The 16,650-nt window shown below is 41.3% G+C and overlaps 1 protein-coding gene across 1 annotated transcript in view; it reads left to right on the top strand.

Moving 5' to 3' along the window:
- The window catches only part of btbd11b (BTB (POZ) domain containing 11b), a 58,143-nt gene that overhangs the window by 22,266 nt on the left and 19,227 nt on the right, over positions 1-16,650 (top strand). The window contains exon 2 of the mRNA XM_028407563.1: positions 16,071-16,223. Coding sequence (XP_028263364.1) covers positions 16,071-16,223 — 153 coding nt within the window. The remainder of the gene's footprint in view (positions 1-16,070; positions 16,224-16,650) is intronic.

Genomic DNA, 16,650 nt, shown 5'->3' with positions numbered 1-16,650 from the left:
AATGTAAACATCACTGTTTCCACATGTCAATACTGCTGCTGCAGTTGGTTGACAATGGCTCTATTTGTCTCTAATAGCATACACATAATAATAAAAGCCACATAGATTCCAACATCACTGCTCTCATGGCCGTCATGGCCACAAATCAGATATGTGACCCATTGAGGACCTTGGACTCAAGTCTGATTCAAAAATCAGGATTCATGATAAGATTTGTGTGTCCATACAGACTCATTACTCTGACCTGGGTTTCTAAATGCAGCATAATAACATTTAGCATATTGCGGGTCATTGCTTAATATATTGTGTCACTTTCATTCAGTCACAGTGTGTTATTTATTACGTCAGTTTCACCAAGGCTTACAGGAGAAAACACACACACACACAGACTACGTGCTTGTTCGTGCATGTGTATGTGCACATACACGCACACACGCATGGAGCGTGGATGCCGTCTGGTGCAAAGGCGTGTTCTGCGGCGTCAGATTACCTGTCATTCAGGATGTTGCTATGTCTGATGAGAAGCTGAAGTAACACACACACAAAGCCCAGGCGCAGTGTTATTTTCAGCTCACGGGCCCAAGGTGTTTCTTACATGTGTGACAGATAAAGCTAAAAAAAATCCCCTCATCCTGCTTGCGCTATAGTTACTCTACCAGTGATTTTCTTCTGTTTTGACCTGAAGTAAATAGATGGATCAGAAGAACAGCATCACTTCGGGGAGGATATGAATGGCTTGCCATTCACTGGCAATAGAAATTCTCTGGCAAATATAAATTCCTCCACGGGGGCGGAGAAGCACCGGTGTGACACAAGCTGTCCACCGACTCTCGTTCCATTCACATGCCGATGGCAATGTCCACTGATCTTTGTTCTTGTAAATTATTTCCTGTGATTACTCCGCTGCTATACACAGTACTATATAAATCTTATTAAACTAGTGCCCTAAAGATTAGACTCTTTGTTCACTCAGTAATTTAGGGTGCCAATAAAATGCAGCGCCACAGCTTTACTTCACCTCAATGAACTTTATTGATAATTTGAGATGGACAACAATCAGAGAGATATTAGTCAGGGCTGCTTACACATTACCACTACTTTGCCATTTCAGTCACACAGCTGCAGGATTAACAGGGTAATTCTTATGCAGTACTTTACTGTTGATTTGTTTGCCCCCCTGTTTTCCTTTGTGTGTGTGTATAGGTGTGTGTTTGTAGATTTCATCCACATTTCAACAAAATCGAAGCTTAATTAAAAACAAAGTGGCTCAAACTTTTAGGAACTGTTTTGCTGTTTTTTTCCCCTTCTCCTTAATTAGTTAAAAGGAAATCAGTAATTGACTGTAGGAAACCACAAATGATGTTTCTCCGACACATATGAGATCAAGCAGAAAAATGACGGTTGCGGCTAAATCTTTAAGGTTGTGTTTAAATTGTTAGGTGCCTATATAATTAAGAGAATAACCCAGTGTGGGGACCAACATAATAGTGGATAAACTGATTATAGATGTCTTTTAAATGATTTGCAAACAAGAAAATAGTGCCAATGTCCCCATAGGTAAACATAAACACACCCATAACTGCCATTACTTAATAATATAACACAACAGTGAAAATTTCATCCATGGTCATTCCCCGTCTTTTTATCTAAAACAGTACAATCAGGTATTCTTACTATAGAGAAGCATGAAATCTTCCACTCCCCGTTTGAGTCCGACTGATTGCAACATAGAGTGGAGCACACACACCAAGGTTCAATGTAGTAAAAAAATAGAATATGTAGTGTGTAGCATACTTTCTACAGTGCACAGGCTCTCATGTGACAGTAGTTGCACTGTAGCAACGAATGTGCGTCAAATTGCATTTTCACATATTAATTTTTTAATAAAGAGCCCAAATGAAATGAGTTAAATGTAACTCATATTCATAATTTAAATAACATCTGCATCATTTTCTTTCTGTATGAGTATTTCCTGAAACCATTCATTTGTCTGATCACTTAACATTCTGTGCGCTCCTTCTTGTCTGAAATGCTAGAGTCAATACATTTTCATTGTAATGCTGTCCGCCTGTTTGTCACTCCTGCATGGCAGCATAATATGTTTTTTATTGTAACACTGGAAATACGTAATCAATGAATGACTTAATCCACACAAACAGAAGCTCTTTACTTCAGCGCCCGGCTTCCCGCTTTGAGCCGGGGCATTAATCACTGCAAGAACAGGAATTCAGACAGGCACTCCATGATACTAATGCTTGGGAGATAATGTTGCATTTATCAAAAGCACAGGATAGCCGTCTTGTCACTTGCACCATACATCATTGTTAAGGTGGAAATAAATATACAGGAGTGCAGGTGTGCTGCCGAGGTTAGAAGTAGATTTCTCACATTACAAACAGTAGACTCTCCATTGAACAGAGACAATACTTTATATTTCTGTTTTCAGTATGAGATATATTGTTAGAAATCTACCACTGGGATTTGATTGCATTCTCTCAGCTGGTAGCTAGGACCAATATAAAAAATATGGGTTGTGGTTTAGATGATGACAACACAGGGAAGCACAGATGTCTTAAACATTGTCATCAGCTGCTCATCAACAGATGTGAGAGGAGCAGGATCCAACAACTGCTTTATTTGTTCAGTTTAAAATCAGGAGGAAGATGTAGTTTTGGGAAAGTTTGGCTCTTCAGAAATCTTTAGTTGCAGGGTCAAGGAGGAGTCAGGATTGACTTTCTGTACGGCAGAGCTCTTGATTTTTATTGATCCAACTGATTAATTACAAGACAGGTTCAAACTGTAGTCTTACATCATGCTGTACATTATGCACACTGGCAGAGTTAGTGGTTTTTTGTGCAGCCAAAGCAAAAATGAAAATAGGAACAAGGTACTAAAAATACTTCAAATGATATCTTCTCTGAAAGGTTCCTCTTCCTATGGCAGCAGCCTGTTAGCTCATCTCAGCATAGAGATCGGAAAATACTGAATAGGGTGCATCGATTTTGCAACTCCTACTTCGACTTTGATTGACAAGCAGGTGCCAGCACAAGCTCCACCCTGGGTCAGCTCCACCTCTTTGCCTGTTATTTGGTAGGTGGACGCACTGTGGTGTAGCTAAAATGGTGATGGTCAGAGCCTCCTAGATAGGCCTGTAACAGTTCTTCAGAAAACTATGACTGGTTACCAACATTCTCCCCATAGTTATATAGTGTCTATGGTTTGTTTTTTTTTACACTGACCTATGTGAATGCGAGTTCATCCATTTTTATTTACAGGCCACAGCCCCTTTCACACTGAATTTGTGCTATAAAGACACTCCCATTATGCCCCTACACTGTGTCCTTGCACAGGACATGTCAGTGTTGTGCAGTAAGAAGTGTACCTAGTGTCGGTTGTCTTGTTGGATGTACCACAACTTGCAGTTTCACACAATGGTCAATTCAGTTCTCTGACTCCCTCAACAAAATATGTACACTATTTTTGTACCTCACAATGAGCAGTTACACTGTTTAAACAAACATGCTACTGCCAAGCAAGCAGTTCTTTGTGCTACCATATATAAAGGACCACTGCTCCTATGCACACAATAAACAATTTGGAGTCCAAATAGGTGTTTTTCAGCCAGTCAATGGCCAGTGCTGTTAAGGTTGACTTTGCAACAAACTGTTGCCTCCAGCTTCCACTCAATCTTTCAGGATGCTTCACCTGCCAGCTCAGCATAGCTAAGCGTTTTCTTTTGATATGCCTCATCTCCTGCAACCTCCAATCACACCGTGAGCACACAGCCTGCTGTGCTGTCTGACCAGCGCTGCGTCTGACTGATTTTTTTTCCAGCACCGGCAGCTCTCCTCACAAATTCCCTTTTCTCTGCATCTACCTGCCTCTTTCTGCCTTCATGTCAAAAGTAATATATGTATCCTGTAATCCTGAGAGATGACAAATTCATTTTTGAGTCATTTTGTTTACGGCTGTAGCTGCTCACAGTTTTTCTACACGTGAACAGCTCCTCTTTTTTCACAGGGGTTTCGTGTGTAGTGTGAGAGGCAGCTGACATCTATAATTAATTGTTTTCAGTTTGCCTCGATATCCCAGGATTCCGTGCTTTCTACTCTCTTCCTCCCCATCTTCTGCCCTCTAAACCTTGAGGGACTGCAGTGTGATGTTGTGTTGTCAATATGTCAGTGTGCAGTACTCAGTGTAATTCTGTTGTTTGTTGTTGGATTTCGACACACTGCTGTTGAGGACACATTTTCTCTCTCTGTCATGTGTGTTTTGCTTCCACATCAATCAGGTTGGACCGGACGGGTCCCTGCTGAGGTTCAGGATGAACTTTAAAGAATGAAAAGAAAACGTAGCAGAGCCACACTAGAGAACTGAATTTGTTATTCACCTTCAAGACCTGAATGCTGAGCACAGACCTTAACAGCACATCGTTTCTTTTATTTCATCTCCTCTGTGACCTTCACATCAAGCTAGTCAGGTAATTTCGAGGCTTTCGTTCCGGTTCACTTCTGTTGGTGCTTTTGTGAGATTCCCCCCCTTGTCTTCTTAAACAGTTGATTTGATGTAGTGGATCTATATATTGTAGGCACATCTTAGTGATAGCCCCAGACATATTTAAAGGCTCTGTCACTGTCATTCATCCTTCATTTTGACATGGCTTCAGGAAAAAGAGGGCGGCAGAATCCTGCATGCATAACATACAGTAAGCGCAGCTGCACGGCACGAAGAGATTTATATAGACTACTACTGCTAACACTTTGAAATCATCTCACGTGAGAGGAGTCAAAGGACAATCTGTGTGGCAGAAAACATCATCTTACATCTATGTTGAGGTTCACGTCCTTCGAGGCGCCCTCCATCAAGACCTTGGCTGTTATATACCCCTGGTACCCCTGGTACCCCTGGCAAGTCAGGATTATATAATGCATATGAGAGCGTGTACTATGAAAACAGACAAGACTGCTTTTAATGGCTTAAAGGCACCAAGTAACACAAACAGATCAAATCAATTACAAAACTCATTACTTGCAAGCAAAGCAACAACATGTGAGTGAAAACAGGACGGCTTATTAATACCAGTGTTCAAACTTACTTTTTTACCACAAGACTATTGACAGCATGATATTAAACTGTGACAGGCCTGTGGGTATTTCTGCTCTCATTTTGCCGAACAAGACAGAGGACTCATAAGCTTTGCACAAAGCTTATGAGTCCACAAATTCTTGTGTCATTTCTCTGCTCAGTGCAATTAATAATGACTGCCTAAAAAGATTTATTTTTGTGCAACAGCAGTCATGCAATGAATAACGCTGAGCATTGGCATCTTTGTGCTAGTCTTTACTCAAACTCTCTGTACTTGACTTGCATTAATGCCTCACTGACTTCGTGATGAGAGAAGTTGGCCCCAAGTGGAGAAATGAGGCAAGCAGAACATTTTGGAAGTCAACACTATGCCCATTTTAGACCGTGTGTTGATGCACTTCATGCTTTATTCATAGTGTGTGTGACATACATTGAGGAAGATGAATAATGCTGTGTAAAGAGACGGCTTTCTGTAGATACTCCATAGGTGGACGCTCTTCACAGAATCCTGTGTGAGTTTTTTATCAAAGCAAAACCTTGCATGTGCGGCTTTCTCAAAGGCTGCTTCACTTCAAAGTCAGACCCTCATTCTCCATGAAGAGACTGCTACATATATATATATATATATCCAGAAGATTTGACTTCACTTTTTATAAGGTCAATTTCTTTTCAATCCCAGCTGGGGTTGGCCAATTTCCAGCTCAGGATATGCAGCCAAGTGCATTAAGCTACACAGAGGAAGTGCCATGGCCAACCAAGCAGAAAAACCATTGCCTTTGCTGGGTGGGACGGGGTCGGTTCAGGTTAGGCTTGTTCTCTTTAGTGCCTTAGGCGTCCTGGGACCCTGACTACCATTAATTACCACTAATGAGTCGAGGATGAGCTGACCTGATTGATGATTGACTGTACATCCCCTTTGTACACCAGGAAGAAATGTGGGATGCAACGCTCTGATGGGACATGTGGGAGAATGTGGTTGCACTGGTTAGAGGGGTGTAGCAGGAAAGATGCATTTTATGGTGTATGAATAATTACTGAGGAAAGAAGAGTATAAACTTGAATGAAGAGAAATGATGAGGCGGCTTCCACAAATCCTGGTTTATGGAGCTGTATGTGGTACTTTCTCAAGAAACTACAAAGTGACTGTTTGTGCCTTTGAATACTTACTTCAGTACTTCAGTGTCAATGTTTTTGCTGTTTTAAACTTTTAAGCAACCTCACGCTCGGAGGAGAGAGTTGAATGCTGCACTTGGCCATTTCAACAATGACTCCCTTTTTGCATTTATATTCCTGGCACGTATTGGTATGAGTCTTAGAACTCTACAGAGTGTAACAGGAACAGAGGAAAAGAGGGATACTGTGTGTGTTTCAACGTCCATGTACACTGCTGTAGATGTGTGAGTGCGGCGTGCACTTTTTCAGCTCCATGTCTTCGGATTTGGAAGTGGCTTCCGTCTCCGTCCGCCCTATTTGCTTTTCACAGCAGAGCCACTGTACCTGAAGGGGTGGAGGAGAGGAGGGAGAGGCTGGGAAAACATGTGTGGGAGAAAGCTGCAGGAGCAGGAAGGAGAACCAGCCTGCCTGCAGTCTGCAGCTGACTGCAGTCAGTTGGTAGAAGGGAGGCACCCAAAATACGATACCTTCAATATTTGCTTTGGCCTGCTTTGTGGGTGTATGTTAAAAGATGTGCTGTTGGCATGATGTGTGACAGTTATAACCTGCAATAACAATCCAGCTTAGCAACCATATCCTTTCGTGCTAATTTGTTTGTGCTGCATCAGTTAACAGATGTGTTTTTATCTTTTATCTTTAGGTTTTATTTTTGCCTGTTACACACCCACTGAGGTTCCCCTCCAGTTGATCGTGTGATCCTTCACTCACAAGACTTAACAAAGAAGCCATTGTTTTTTTCTGTCAGACCTTCTACGTTTTCCATAATAAGCAATACAGTTGAGGTCACCGGGGTGCTTCCCCTGACATTTTAAGCACTGTTAAATATTAAATGATCACATGTCTGACTCGTGCGCTCACATATTGAATTGACAGGGATATTTGCTAACAGAATCCCTGAACAGTAAGGGTCATCCCCCTCCTGAAGAAGAGGCCGAGTAGTCAGGGAAGCCACAGGGAGCAGCACAGGGCTCCGGGCCTCATTATTCTCTGTCAGGCATGGCCCACTTCCAGTCAGTGTCTGTGCTGCACACAGCTACTTTGCAAAGTCAGAATGATAGATTACGCTAGGTGAGTTAAACAATTACAGAGCAATTTGGGGACTGTCTGCCTCATAAATTGCCAGTCTCCCATCCTGAAACATCTCTGGGAAGAGTAATGAATCACATTCTGAACAGAAAGTCAGATAAGTCACACGCACTGCTCTTTGATGTTAATAATAACAATATTAGGGCAAATGGTGTTTATTGAACTCTCTTCCCTGCTGTTTTCCCCTTTATCTTCTGTGCTTGGAGGTTATAAAAACTCCAAATGTGCACATACACCTAAAGATAAACAGAAACATAGGCTATGTTTTTATCCATGTTCTCAAACACACACCAATGTGACATTGCCTTCTTCTGCAGGAGCACAGTGAGGAGAGCTTCCACTGCTCAGGGTGCTATCATGCAGGCTGACTGATAACTGCCTCATCTACCCACTGTGAATACAATAAACCTGCATTTAGAGAGTAAATAAGGAACAAGAGAGCAGGGCATCACGTTGATGCAACTCTGTAGTGACGCACAACATGGCAGGGGGCTAGCATGTCAGCTGGGATGGCAGCAGTTATCAGATTATTTCCGCCAGTTTGCAGACATGAGACTCCTGGGAGGAGCGAGAGGAAAATGGAGATAAATGTGTGATGTCGATATTGGATGCATGAATGCCTTTTGCATGTGTCATGCATCTAGCTCTGCGTTATGATGTGTATAAAGCGAAATGTGCTTCCAAGAGTGTCTCTGAGCCAATTTATATGCCATCATGCCGCCACAGTAATATTGATTGTTTACATGCCCTAAGCCTTTTCCTGAAGAATGGTTCCGATGCTATATACAAGAATATTACAACAAAAAAAACAGAGCAAATAAATAACTCCAACACTATATTTTACACTAAAAATATAGATACAGAATAGAGCAGGGTGTTGCTTGTGTACATGTTCTTTCCATGTGTGTAAGCATAGATCACAGTGTGGGGTAAAACAGACTCTGTCCTAATGTCAAACACATGTTCCCATGCAAACTTTCTCCCATCTGAAACAAGCCCATTTTCTTGTCTATCATGGTGACTTGGCAGTCTACCTAACTCCTATTCCAAATATGGACAAAGATTTAGACACCACCCACCTGTCACTTAAAGCAGTCAAACCCTTAATTATGCAGATGTTTGGGCCCTTATATATTGCAATATGTTATTTAATAATTCACCACCTGTAGAGTTGTTATAAAAAGAAAATGTATGTCAAACTGCCGTGAATATGGTTATAAGTAGGAGGTCTGTGTAGATTGACTTGTTTTTGCATCCAGCCTCTAGTGGCCATTTTAGGTTACTGCAGTTTATGGCACTTTCTGCATTTTTAAATAAAGTAAGCTGACTTTCTTTTCACCCCTGAGTCAAAATTTTGGTATCAAACATGTTGCAGGACTGATAAATTATAAAATACAAAACATTTAATTAAATACCAAAAAAAAGGAACAGATAATACATTCTTATTCAAATCTGTATTTAATCCATATGAAATTATTCCAGATGTACATTGCCCCATTCATAATATAATGCAACAACATCGCACTGTGTAGTGTATGTGAATAACATTTGAACACTGAAAGGATATAGGTTCCAACAATAAAATTCAACAAATAGCTATGTATATTGATCACTGCACATTACGTAAGTATAGAATCCAAAAGGATCTTTGTTGTCCGAAAAAATAGTGTGTTTGTTCAGGACTAGTTGTCCTGTCGATCTGTAAGGACAAAACATTTCAAATACATTTTCTTCTATATATACCTCCACCCAGCAGGCATCTACTGCTTATTACAAATCCTGGTGTCATTCACTGCTCCTTACATCCATCACTTTGTGTAATGTTTTGCCCTGAACACATGGAATCATCCTTCTTGCCCCTCAGTTGCACATGTCCTGCTCATTTCTGTGGATATCTTTTTTCCTCTTACAACATGGCATTTTCTTGAATCTTAGTCTTCCATTAAAGATATCAAAGGTGAAGAGGTGAAGAGTGTGCAAAGCAATGCAGAGTCAGATTTAGGGTTGCATTGAAGAAATATTTATTAAAAAGAAGCTACTGTAAAAATGTTGGTAAACACCATTAATAGTGAATGAGAGTTGTGGATTCATCTTGTACAAAACAGGCGCACTTGTAGCCGGACTGAGATTCAGCCAAAGTGATGCAGACGCACACAGGCACAGGGATAAACATTCAGCCACATGCACATGTTGCACACAGACAGTGACTGTACCTCTGCTGACTTACAGAGTCACCGTCTTATCTGCTTTGCACTTTGCTTCATATTTATGGAGTTTGAATGTCCGAAAGCATTTTCACTTAAAAGCTCTGTGTGTTTACTTGGAGCTTCATGTGATGTCATCCCATTTAAAAATGACCCAGAGGAACATATCCCCTCACAGCAAATCTCTTTTTATGACATTAGTCATATCCTTTAATTACTCTGGTGCCCTCAGTGCTAAATGAGCAATTACTTCAAAACATTGTTGCATTTAGCTAGATACTGTGATTGTGAAATATTCAGAGGCTTTTCGTGTTTTTTTAAGGGTGATGCAAACAACTCTGTCCTTGATTTTACTGGAATGCAACACAACCACACAAAAAACACCGTTTTTTCATACCCTGCCCCGCATATGAGATTATATGAGGTAAGAAAGAAAATACTGTAGTGCTTATTTTTAAGACTCTCCCAGAAGCTCATAGAGAAGTAGTGCAGGATGAGCAGAGAGATTACGGCTCAGTGACTTCAGATTTTTCCCTGCTGCCGCTGATTGCCAGCATTGTCTGGAAAGCATCCTGCGGGAAGTGCGCGACTCACGGATATTACACACAGACTTATTACCCTTGACAGAAGAAATGAGATGAAAAGCAGGAAATAATAGCAAAAGAGCTGCTACCTCGGGGTGGAATAACACATGGCCTGCAGGGGGGCTGGTTTCCCTCTGATTGGAGAAGATTGTGTAATTCTAGTTGTGCCCTTGTTGTGCGTCGGTCACCCGTCACAAGTCCTCAGTCTGTGTGTGTGTGTGTGTGTGTGTGTGTGTGTGGTCTATTGTGTGTTGCTGACATGTTCCTGCATGTGTTTTTGCTTGACTTACTCACATCTATCTCCTTTTTTAGCTCCTGTGTGTTTCTATTAGTGGCCACAGTCTCCACTAAGCTGACCTTATTTTCTTTTATTACCTATTTATTATCCTTTATTATAGTAGTTGGCATGGTTAAGGATGCTTAACCCTTAAAACCTGGAACAATTTGCATCTAAAGACACACCCTTTAATTAAATAACATACATACGACAAATATGCTCCTCATTATCATGATTCTGATAATTCCAGATTCCAATATCCTGCACAAAATTATGAATGTATAAATATAAATATATAGCCAAATAAGCTCCACTCAGCTGACTGCGGTTGCAGAGCTTTGGCCGGCTGCAGCTTTGTGACTATAAAGGTCTCCCATCATATATATGCATTATGCTACAATAATAATGATTAGCAGAGCTTGAAGTATTGATTGTTAATTAAATATAAAATACCTGCCAGAGAATCTCTAAAGTACTTCCAAAGGAAGCTGGGCTCCATATTGCAGACAGAATGCAGTGAATTAGTCTGTGTGCTTTGTGATTTATTGCTGTGTAATGGACTTGCCTCAAGCCGTGTCAATGATAAGGTATAACTTCAATCAAGAATATCTATTTGAAGACAAGACAGTATGCTTCTTTTACACTATCAACTGAAACACTGTGGAGGGCAAAGGGATTTGCTGCTGGACTGTTTAAGCCTTCTGTGTCAGCAAACAGAATTCCATTGAAGTGTCCTTAAACAAGGTGTGAGACAGTGGCTCACTGTCAGCTTCAAGAGGTCCGAGTCTGACCTTTGACCTCTGCATGGAGGAGGAGGGGTCAGTAAAGGATCGATATGGTTTCACATTTATTTTTTCAGTTTGGTTAAACAGGGGAAGAATAGGTTCCATGTCCTTGGAGCAGACTTCTCCCTTCTGATGGTGTGAAAGCAAAAATAAACATAAAGCTGCAGTTGGAATGCATTCCCTTTGGCGGTTTGTGTGTAAGGACACATCAGGAGGATTGTGTGCTTCTTTCAGAGCGACACATGGAAGCTTTTTCAGCTCTCCAATGGTAAACATTCAGTTTGGATGTTGCTGAGCATGTTGTTGTACCAGCAGAGCTCGTCTCACTTTAAGACGTTTTAATTACCAGTTATCATGTGTGCTGCTTTTGTGTGCACACACGGTAATGCTGCATTCAACAGGACTGGTTATTAACCTGTTTGTGGCTCCTGACTATAGAACTGTGCGTGCATGTGTCTGTGGTTTCTCCCCCTTTCTCCAGACTTTTGCAAGGGTATTTCCCTACAGGTTTATGCCCCTGTGGCTTGCACAGGACTAACCCATTAAAGACTTGTGGCTACCTCAGACCATTCCGTGGTCACCTGAGAACCCAAACCCAGACCACACCTCAGGAGATTTACAGTCAGCTCAGACATACCAACACTCCTTCAGAAAAAAAAAATCATATTCACACCTCTGTGTCTACAGCTTAACACACGGTTATGATTATTCTGAATGAATTAAGCAGCCATTGGGAGAAAGACGTGCATTCAACACACGTCTCTACAACTCCTTTCCTGCTTTCCACAGCGCTGTGTCTCCCTCTATGATCACTCGCTCGGTATACATATGGTGGCCATCTGGCTTGGCAGAACAGTGATGGAGCCTGGAGTGGGGCAGCACTACTGTGATCCATGCACAGACGCAGCATGATTAACCCTTTAGAGCCAAAAGAATGCAGTAAAAATATCCTCCACAATCCTCTTAGGTGAATTTTGGATCTAGCTGTATGTTTATATTTTTTAGTCTTTAGTATTTTTAGTTAGTTTATTTTTTTTCAGTCACACTGTGATTGTCATCTCTAATCAAATACCACAGTCTGCTCAGATCTGGAGTACATTTCTTTCATCCAAATACACCCCTAGTGCACTTGTTTGTACAGTACATTCATAATTTACCCAAAAAAAAAAAAAATCAAAGCTCCCCTCTGCTGTCTGTGTTTGTCATCTGTGTGTAAATCCTAAAGTCAGCACTCCTGCAGAGCTGAAGAATGTTTAAGGAAGTGCATCCCTCCATGCGTCCCTCCAAAATAGATTTAAGTGCAGGGTAGGAGCCACATCGAGGTCAGTGTTCCTGCCCCACTGCTCTAGTCAACCCTGAGAGAGGAGTCCAAACTACAGCTGTAGACAGAAAATAAACATTGTAGTGTTTATTCATATACAGTGTGGCTGTATGTGTTGGGAGCTGTCATTGTGGGTTCACTTTTTGGCCCAAGTGATGAATATGGTTCCGGTTTTATGCTTGTACATGTCTGCAACCTTATTTAAGTCTCTGTTCATGTCTGCCAAAAGTCTGGAGTTCTTTCTTGGTTGTAGTCAGGTGCATCACCATTCAGACTCACCATATAAGTAATATGTACAACTTGGCACAGTGTTGTGTGGTTGTAGTCAGAATGTACTGTATAGTTTGAAACTTTTCTAATTAACGTTTTCTTTAAGCTTTCTTTTCTATGGCAGACTGCTGTCTACATGCATCACAGCATGCTTGTATGTAAAGGAAACAAAGTGAGACTCTACAAACTTCATTAAAAGTTTGATATTATGTTTGTTTAGTTTCTGGAATATCCATCTCTTATTTGTAAGAAAATGAAAACGGTTAGTTAGGCGGAGCTTCTGGAAAACATGACTTTTCTTTTATGATTCAGTTGTTGAGTAAATTTAACAAGCAGGATCGAGTTTAATCTCCTTTTACAGACACAGAGTGTGTAAATATATTCCCCAAAACCCAATTGCGTTGTGCAAGATTTTCTAAAATAGATTTTGCCTAAACATGACGGCACATCGGGCATCCTAAGAGTAGCTTCCTAACCCAGAATATGACTAGGGTGCATTCAGTGACATCTTAATGGGAGCTCCTGTACTCATTACTTCTTCTCCAGTGACGGTGTCTTGCCTGAAGGATCCTCCAGCCGTTTCTCTCCAGTGACACTGAATAGCTGCCATATGGCAAACAGGACTGGTCCACTTACAGAGAGGCAGGTGCCCAATATTATACCTCAATGTTACACACCCTAACACAACAACAAGGCTGTTTGATCATTATAAATATGACATGAAAACAGTTTATACTGTGCTTATAAAAAACTCAACTATGTTCTGGGAGATTTAGTGACAGAGTGACATCGGGAGGAAAATACTCACGCTAACACACACACACACACAGAGGGAGAGCAGCCATAGCGGCTGGCTGCCTGGCATGTAAAAGCTCCATCATTTCCTCCCTGAGGGTAGACAGTGCCTTGCATTAGGACGCAGAGAGCCAGTGAGTCACCTTGCCTAAGTCCATCCTGAGAGCAATCACCACTTCACTGTCAGCTGGTCCTGTTATTCCCCTGGACCAAGGTTAAGGAGCTCAGCAGCTAAGAGCTTAACAGTAACGTGTTTGCACGTTCTTGCAATAGATTTATTCAAGCATATTTTGACATGTAATAGGAAAAGCTCAGGTATAACAGCAGCTCAAGAGTCTCGAACGTGACAGCGAGTCTACATGCATTATTTACACCACTGAATTTCCTGCCGTGACACGTCAAAATGACTTCTTTGTAAATGGCACATTGTTTCTCCTGTGGTTCTGCGCATACCATATCTGTGTTGTATTTACCCTTTATAGTGCTGATTTCTGACACACACAGTGGCACAATAGCAAGCTTAGATTTGGCCTCTGATCTAAACAACAGGTTGCCATGACTTTGTAGCAGTGGGGCACAACATGTCCAACTTGAGGTCATAATTTAAAATCTTGGTTTAATTGACAGGTGTTTCTATCCTAATACACATACTGCTGACCAATGTGAACATTATACACTTTAATATATTAGCTTCGTCAGCTTGTTAGCGCTGCTACATAAAGCATTACAAAGATGCTGCACAGCTGTCTTATCTACTGATAAACCAGTGACTGTGTGTGTGTGTGTGTTTGAGAAGCCGTGGTAGTAACAGTGGCTTTATCTCTACACTGGTAATAGGCTCTGAACTTACTTCCATAAATTTCTCTCCATGTTTAGTCTCGTTCCTGCATCCGCTCATGCAGTCCTACAATACACAAGCAGCCCTGAATCAATGTTGAGTAACCTTATGAGAAAAAAATCTAATCAAGTCAAGTAGACAAATTAATAAATAAAACATCTCAGCACAGTTATGAAAATGATGGTATCCGCAGTGCAGCATTCTGCTGTATCACCACCTGGAAACCTTCAGTCTGGGCACATCAGAGGAGGTCAGTCACAGGCACGCTTTCAGTCGGCTATTTACTGTTATATATAATTGTCAAAGAAAAAAGTGGGAGGAGGAAGGTGCCAGGGCTGCCCCCCTGCTGCTTTAAATGGTTTAAGATGGATTTCCTGCAGTTTGCACCACTGCTTGCCAAAACGTGCACATTGTGAGCAATAAAAGCAATAAAGGAGGTGTTTCAGAGTAATCCCTGCAGACAGGCTCCTGCTAAAAAAACAGAATGAAAGTTTCTTTTCTTTATTATTTGCCCGGATGGCTCATGTATCTGAAAACTGCTCAGGACACCTGACACCGGTGCAACAGATGGTGATGTCTCCTTCTCTTTGTCTCAGGTGGTGCAGGTTGTCAGTGGTTCTCTCGATCTGACATAGATGAGGTGGTGCCACGGTTGCTGCTTTCTACTGTAAGCAGCTGTGCTGTGGGATTATAAACTGAATGTTTGTGACCTATTAGCAAGAAACCTATTTCCAGATGGTTCTGCCACACAGCTTTATAGCTGAATGCATGGTGAATAGCAAACACCAAAGTAAAGTATAATTACAAGCACACCTCTGAAAATCAGCCCCATAGATTTGGCTGTACAAAAAGTTAGTTGTGGATTTTGTGTGTTTTTTTTTAAATGTTTTTCATGTGTCCTTTCTAAAAAAAAACTGTGATTAGTCACTTTACATTCAGCACAAAATTATAACACAGAACTTGTATTCGTTCTGAAGCCTTCTGCCCCTTTCATTATGTTTTCTCCTTTATCTTTGCTGCTCATCTAACTGTGGGAAAAAGTAAAATAAGTAAATAAAATCACCCTATATGCAACCGTCTGCTCCCACAAGCTGAATAAAGAATGTTACATTTGCCAAAGGCATGCATGTGCATTAAATTAGCAGCATATTATGAGAGAAGTGACGTTAAAACCAAAGCTGCTTTCCTCTCAGTGATTAGGCAGGGTAAGCAGAGAGTCACAGCTTTTAGCCATTTTCATGAGTTGACATCCTGCAAACACTGAAAACGGTGCAGCGCTGAGCTGCACAGCAACTGTCAGCAAATTAAAGTGGAGAATGTGCTTCGTCACTCTCAGAGAGACTAACACGCAGAGGTGTGAATAATAAGCCTGATCATTTGAAATATTACACATTATAACCTCTGGGAAAATCTCTGGCAGGTGTAACAAGGAGTCATAATGACTTCCACTGTGTTTTTACAGTCAAATCAGTCACTTTTTGCAGAATTAATTACTTATACAACTTCTCACGTGCTGCTCCATTAATACAATGAGACAGTTGTTAATGATCACACACAGAATTAGATGCTGTATATTTTTCCAATTGATGGCCTTGATATAATGTTTGTATCTTTTCTCTCTCTCTCTCTCTCTCTCTCTCTCTCTCTGTCAGGTGTGCTCAGCCTGCCTGAGGGTCTGACTCTGCACAGGGACCAGCAGCAGCGAGCAGGGAAGAGTGGAGAGGGAAACACCTTCAGTCAGACCGAGCTGCGCTCCATTGAACAGTGCTTACTGGCCACGAGAGTGGGCAGTATCTCTGAACTCAGTGAGTTGTGTGTGTGTTGGTGGGCGTGATGAAAAGTCTGGGTCATTAACCTCTCCATTGATGCTCACTGTGCTCTCTGTGCCCTTGAGCAAGGCCATTAGCCGCTCACCTGCTGTAGTGGAGCTGCTCAACAGTGTCAGATGGTAGCATGAATCATGCTTTATACAATAGTGGACCTCCTACTCTTTAATAACACCCATTATTATGACCCAGTTCTGTTAATGTGGACAGCCAAACAAGTCAGCAGCAACATACCATCACAGAGGACTGTGTTCCATTAACTGTGACAAGCCTGAGCCAAGGTGTACGACAACAGGACCCTGAAATTGAAGCAGCAAAATGGACATGAGCTGTTATTAAATTTTATTATGTACACTTTTCCTTATTCTACAATGTCGGGTTCAAATGTGTTCTTTAAAAAGGGCCT

The sequence above is a fragment of the Parambassis ranga genome, chromosome 6 (genome assembly GCF_900634625.1).
Source record: "Parambassis ranga chromosome 6, fParRan2.1, whole genome shotgun sequence".
Taxonomy (NCBI): domain Eukaryota; kingdom Metazoa; phylum Chordata; class Actinopteri; family Ambassidae; genus Parambassis; species Parambassis ranga.
Note: the sequence above shows the minus strand (reverse complement) of the source record. Positions and strands in the feature narration are given on the sequence as shown.